Raw genomic sequence first — 6,843 nt, 5'->3', positions numbered from 1 at the left:
TGATGCCTCGTTCTCCTAACATGCTACATTTTCTAGTGAACTGTCACCAGAACTGCTTCCTGCTGGGTCAGGAAGAGGCTTTTCATGGGAACACTGAAAACCTCCATTATGTCTTTCTTGGAAGAAGACATAAAAATGAATGAGAAACTGACAGATTAAATGACTTTGGTGAACCTTCATAATTTCATTTGTAGATCTTTCCATTTCTAATTTGTAAATACATTTGGGGTTATAAATTATAAATGTACTGCCTCCTGTCAACATTGTATATTTCTATTTGATGATTTCTGTTGTCAAACATTATATGGAAATGTTTCCAAGTATTTTCTGTATTAACTGTGAATGAATAGAACAAAATAAATTGCCTGTGATGGAAAAAAAAAAAAAAAAAAAGGAAGTGCTAAACTAACCCCCAAAACACTAGTAAAAGGGGTACAACTACATATGTTTCAGGACAAGATGAAACGGGCCTGGGGTGTCTATTTGCATGGCCTAATTCCCGAAAGCCAAGGCAAAGAGCTCTTCATGCTGACGATCCAGAAATAGCTCTACCATTCCCAGTGCTACCTCGTCACGGATCACAGGTACATAAAGCAAATGCTAAACCATTAGATGCTAGACCCAACGATGATGGTGATGGGATTTCCTATTTACCTCACATCTGTGTAATCTTTAACATTATAAAACCCAATAATCAAAATAGATGCTAAAATCTTTGCCACGGGTGAAATAATTAGCCTACTCAAATCACGGCAGAAATGGAAGACAGGTGTTAGAGCTGATTAAGAGAATCCCAGCACTTGGGAGGCAGAGGCAGATGGATCTCTGTGAGTTCAAGGCCAGCCTGGTCTACAGAGTGAGTTCCAGGACAGGCACCAAAACTACACAGAGAAACTCTGTCTCAAAAAAACCAAAGTGTTCAAGTCTCTCCAGATGTGGGATGGGGCAGGGCTGCTCCCCTCACATCCTGGCTGTCAAGCGTCTGGCTTGGTCCTGAAGCTCCATTTTGGCGATTGCGGAGAGGTGGACTTCATCAGGTCCGTCTGCTAAGCGCAGGGTGCGTATTACGGCATACCTAGAAGGGTGAAAGAGTGGGGGTCACAGAGCTACCAAAGAACATGATACTGTCATGCCATGTTCATCCCAAACCAAGGAAAAGAAAGAGTACAAGGACATGAAGAGAGAAAGCCAAGGGCTTCTGAAATGAAGATTCAAGATGGCTGCCCTGAGGCGCAGATAACTCTGGACTACGGTAACTGATGCTAACGAGGGGAGCTTCTTTACTGTGACTAAGAACTTTGGTGGCAGAATCAGAGCGACCCACTGTCTCTACAGACCCTGCAAGAGTGGGAACACTATGGCAGTTCCAACAGAGGTGTGGACAGAAGTGGGTGTGGGTTCCTTCTGTGTGGCTAGCCCAACAGTGGGAGCAGTAACCCCAGAGTAGGTGCATTGATCCCAAATGGGTGATAGGAGCTTCTTCAGGAAGGGCTGCTGCTAGTTCTGGTCCCTGTCCTCAGCAGTGAGGGGCCCTGAGCAGTCAGTGGTCCCCGGCCAGATGCTGCGTGTGGGCAGGCGTGTGTATACCCTGAGCAGTCAGTGGTCCCCGGCCAGATGCTGCGTGTGGACAGGCATGTGTATACCCTGAGCAGTCAGTGGTCCCCGGCCAGATGCTGCGTGTGGGCAGGCGTGTGTATACCCTGAGCAGTCAGTGGTCCCCGGCCAGATGCTGCGTGTGGGCAGGCGTGTGTATACCCTGAGCAGTCAGTGGTCCCCGGCCAGATGCTGCGTGTGGGCAGGCAGGAACATGGACACCCTTTTTCACTCTCACATCTGCTCCTGACAAGAGTGTGGGGAGCATAAGGCACAGGGCTGGGGCTGAGCAGAAACCACAGAGGTGTGGTGGTGGTGGGAGTGGACCAGATAGCAGAGCTGTGACTCTTGCATGCCTAGGAGGGAACAGAACCCAGGGAAAGTTCCGCTCAACTCTTTTGCATTGCTCCATCAAACAGGACACACAATGGAAGGAGTGAGTTCAGGGCTCTGGGGACACCCCTGAATGCATTTTTAGAATACCTGAGGTAAGGGAGCAAAGTTCAGAGGGTATAAAATCCATTCAGTGAAATGGTAAAGAGACAGAGGACCTCAAATAGACATGATCAGAAAGGGGCATCACCATGGCAGACTGTACTTAACTGCCAATGATATAAGACAAAACAGGAATTGTATCTGCCAGAGCAAAGTACCCAGCCACATGTAGGGCTGTCCTTTTTAGACTAACAGTAGACTTCTCAGTAGGAAACCTATAGACCAGGAAGGAACGTATTCCAGTCATAAAAGGAGGTAATTGCCAAACAATATTACAATGCCCAGCAAAGCTAGCCTTCATGAAGGAAGGATAGATGCTACTCAAAACAGGCAAAATCTGGGGACCCTGACCATCAGACAGCCTTACAAAGTGTCAGGGAGTCTTCATCCAGAAGTGAAAGAAAGCGCTTCCGTACGTTAGAGGCAGCTCTTTTGGCAGAGTGCTAACTTACAGCATGTGAGGGCCCCAAGTTTAATCCCCAGCACCGCATAAAAGCCAGCTGTGAGGTCACAGCCTGTGATCCTAGTGAGTTAGAGATGAGAGAATCATCAGAAGTTCAAGGTCTTTCTTTGCTACAGAGCAAGTTGAGATTGAGGCTAGCCTGGGCTACATGAGATTCTATCTCAAATAAATAAACAAGATTCCATTTCATGTAAATAAATATTTGAAAAAGAACTCCCATCTATCACTGCAGGCTACACACATATGTGGAAGTGCCACAATTAACTCCATTATCTACTGTATATATAGTTAATACATGTGACTAGATAATATATTGCTAAATAAAAGCCCCAACTCGGGAAAACAGAATATTCTGTTTGGTTTTGAAGCAGGGTCTCTCCATGTGGCTAAGGCTGGTCTCTAACCTGTCACTAGCCCAGGTGGAACTCACTCTGAGTCTTCCTGTCCCTACCCAACTCCCAAGTACTGTAATTACAGTCATGCACCGCCATGCTGGCAAAAAGGCCAAACTTTCCAAGGCGCCAGTGGGCTGTTTTCTCACTCTACGGGTTTGATGCGTTTCTGAACTGACTGGAACCAAGAGCTCCGATGAAGGTCATGGCAGCCAACAGGATGGTTGTTGCTGGAGGGCTTCTCTCCAGGTTCCACCAAGCCCCGCAGTCCCACAATCCACGTATAAAATAATCACTCAGATGCTTATATCACTTATAAACTGTATGGCCATGGCAGGCTTCTTGCTAACTGTTCTTTTATCTTAAATTAACCCATTTCTGTCTGGTCACTGGCCACCAGTGTTTTATTTATATAGAACAATATCCACAGCAGATGGTGGTGCATATTTAGCTCTTTTTAAGGTTAAAAATGGATGTGTGTAAGAGGGTACCTCCAGTGAGACAAGAACATGGCACAGTGCCTGTGTGGAGAAGGGCAACCGGGGAAGAGAGAACTTTCCATCCTGTCCCCCAGTAACCAGAGTCCAGCACTAGATGGTCGTTGCTACCAATGCTGCACATTCAGCTGCTGCCTCCTCATGGGTGAACACAGGGCCTGGCTGTGGGCCCCTCCATGTCTCTGGGCCCTCCCCTCCTTCCTGCTCTGGGTGGAACTCCATGTTGGAGCCCAGAAGCCCTCAGTGTACTCCTCAGGCAAAGGCTAACAAAGCCCAGTTATGAGCAGCTGTTTCTTAGAGCTGAATGCCACACTAACTACCCACGTCACTTCACGTTCAATGACATAAAGGAAGTGCCTTTTTTCTTTTCCTAAACAATTACCATCAAAGCATCTGTAGATTAAAAAACTGATTTTGGCCAGGCGGTGGTGGTGCACACCTTTAATCCCAGCACCTGGGAGGCAGAGGCAGGTGGATCTCTGTGAGTTCAAGGTCAGCCTGGTCTCCAAAGCGAGTTCCAGGAAAGGCACAAAGCTACACAGAGAAACCCTGTCTCAAAAAACAAAACAAACAAACAAACAAACTAAAAAAACCCCTGTGGTGGTAATCTAATTGTACTGAAATGTGATTTTGATTGTATGTTAATAAATAAAGTTGTCCGGGGGTCAGAGCTATTAGAGCCATAGCAAGAGTGTGGCGGTGGTGGCACACGCCTTTAATCCCATAGATCTCTGTGTGTTCAGGGATATAGCCAGCATTGGAGACATATGCCTTTAAGACCTAGGGGGCTGTACATTCAGACAGTGACGAGGCCATCACATGTTTGGGTTTACAACCAATGAGAAGGCAGAACAATAATACTATAAAAAAGGCGTACAGACAGGAAGTAGCCCTCTTTCGGGAAGCTGGGACACCGCAGGCAGAAGGGTGAGATTTTAGCTCTGAGCTCTGACCTCTCGGCTTTCTCTTTTACATTGTTTCTGTGTTTCTTATTTAATAAGACGGTTAGTTACATCTACAAACCCCTGATTTTATCTTTTGATCGACACTTACTTCAATCTTTGTATTTTTAATGCCAACCTTTTGTTTTGAAATTTTTTGTGTATGGGGTGTGTGTCTGTGTGTGTGTATAAGGATGTGCTCACACACACTATAGTGTTGGGGGATATTTGATCATACTGTGAACTCCACGTTAACATTTGTGTTAATTAAATAAAATTAACCTTGTGTTAGTAACTAGTTGACAGAAAGTAATCAAAGAGCATCAGAGGGCATCTGGAAGAGAGGTGCACCAGAAATAGTAGGAAAGGATTTTGAGTGGTGGACATGTTTTTTGGGAGATGCCATCAAGGAGAGAAAGTTAGCTAGCTGTTATTCAACCTCTCTGAGCTAACAGGTTTTCACCCCAGCCTTTGAATCTTGAATCTTATTTATAAATAGATAGATATTATAAATAGATAGATAAATAGAATGATAGAGATTTAGTTAAAGCTACTTTGAGTAGCAGCAACAGGGCCAGTGACTGTGGGAACAGAATTCCCGCCAGGCTGTAGCCTGAACAGCTGGGCTGCTGCTAGGGAAGTGGGCAGGTAACTGTGGAGTCAAAATTGCGGCTGAAATAGCAGTAGATTAAGGCACAGCCACTGGGTGAAGATAAAACAACATTATAGTGCCTGTGTGGAGATCAGAGGACAATCTTGGCTGTTGATCCTCACCTTCCATTTTGTTCACTGTTTTGTAAGCCAGGCTAACTGGCCTGCAACCTTCTATGGCTCCCCTTGCCTCTGCTTCCCAGCTTGAAGTAGAAGCACTGTAGAAACTACAGACAGGTGCTACTGTACCCACCTTTACCTGGGTTCTTGAAATTCAAACTCAGGCTACCACACCTGCGTGGAGAGCATTTTATCCACCAAATCATCTCCCCCGTGCTCAGTGTAAATATCCTTAAACGACGTGTACTCACATGTTAGCCAGAGGGTAATCCTGGCAAACGCCTGCCCCTCCGTGCACCTGGATGGCCCGGTCAGCTATTTTGCAGACGGCTTTTGGGGCAGCCACTTTGATCATTGCAATCTACATAAGCAAGATAGGAAAAGAATGTGCTTCTCTCAGACCGTGCAAAGTGTGCCAGGATTTGATAGAATTGGTAATTCTCTGTGAAGTAAAACCAGGAAACGTTCCCACACCCAAGTCATCACTGAACAGGATCTGTGGTGGAGGCCAACAGAAGGCTGCAGCAATACCGTGAGCAGCTGTATTTCAGTCAGCAGCCACCTTCTGGAAAGAGATCTTGCTTCCAGATCACATTTGTTTCTAAGTTGCCTTGTTTCCAAAAGGATTTCAGGCAGCTTGTAAATCATACTCAGAATGTTTCTGCTCACACCAAGTCCATGGTCTTTGCTCCGTTAATCAGGTTTCTCTTCTTAGAAATTTTATGGGCTTTTAAAATAAAATGAGTATGGCTTACTCCAGAGAAGCTGGATACGTGTGAAGGCAGGGGGCAATAGATGTCTTTATGGAACATTTACAATGTGGGAGAATTGTCCCATACAGTCCACACCCATCATCTAGCCCGACGCCAAAGGCAGATAGATACTAGACACTTCGGACACGAGGCTAGAGTGAATGGTGGGCACCATCAATTCCAGGTATGTAGAAAGCCTAGGACTCCCGTACCCCTTGTTGTCTCGTTTTAACAGTTCTTGAGGCATTCTGCATCCTGAAAGTCTTCTCTTGGGCAGCCCGGTGAGAGGAAAGCCAAAGCACGTGGGCACTTCCTATAATCTGGGTGGTTGCAGGGGGCACAGACCCTGCAACAGCCAGTGGGTGGGGAGGCAGAGGAGACTGCCGCTGGTGGGGCAGGGGTGGAGAGGGCGGGTAACTCACCTCCTTCCTGGCTGCAGCACTGCCCACAGTATCTATGCTGTGCGCTGCTTTCAAGGTCAGCAGGCGGATCTCCTCGATGGCTATGCGGCTTTTAGCAATCCAGTGAGCCACGACCTCCTGGAGGGAAGCGAGGGAAGGGTCAGTGGAGTCTTGTATTTGATAAACCTTTTCTAGGCCAATGGTAGTCCACAAACCTTGCTGTATATAGTTCTGAGTCAAAGACTTGATTCTCTTGATATACACCAGCCTAGCTACAAACCTGTGGGAATACCATAGTTTAAATGAGGAGATTGTAGAAGTGTTACTTGCTCAGAAAAATAATTTATTTTGGGCGTTTTAAAATTTGTGTGTGTGTGTGTGTGTGTGTGTGTGTGTGTGTGTATCTTGTGCCATGATCTCCAAACTCAGGCTGTCAGACATGGTGTCAGGTGCCTATTTTGGATATCTTAATATCTGACGTTAAGACGACTGAACTGAGTGACTGTCTTATTGCCATACTACTCTTTGTGGCCCTTGT

General features: G+C 46.1%; 1 protein-coding gene across 1 annotated transcript in view; it reads right to left on the bottom strand.

Annotated features, from left to right (window-relative positions):
* Positions 1 to 393: 393 nt before the first annotated feature.
* Acad11 (acyl-CoA dehydrogenase family member 11) overlaps positions 394 to 6,843 on the bottom strand; it is a 72,880-nt gene continuing 66,430 nt past the window's right edge. Inside the window, exons 18-20 of the mRNA XM_076576941.1 lie at positions 6,327 to 6,443; positions 5,404 to 5,513; positions 394 to 1,075 (exon numbers count right to left, since the gene is read on the bottom strand). Of these exons, the coding sequence (XP_076433056.1) occupies positions 961 to 1,075; positions 5,404 to 5,513; positions 6,327 to 6,443 (342 nt within the window). The 3' untranslated portion in view covers positions 394 to 960. The remainder of the gene's footprint in view (positions 1,076 to 5,403; positions 5,514 to 6,326; positions 6,444 to 6,843) is intronic.

This window comes from Peromyscus maniculatus, chromosome 7 (assembly GCF_049852395.1).
Source record: "Peromyscus maniculatus bairdii isolate BWxNUB_F1_BW_parent chromosome 7, HU_Pman_BW_mat_3.1, whole genome shotgun sequence".
NCBI lineage: Eukaryota > Metazoa > Chordata > Mammalia > Rodentia > Cricetidae > Peromyscus > Peromyscus maniculatus.
Note: the sequence above shows the minus strand (reverse complement) of the source record. Positions and strands in the feature narration are given on the sequence as shown.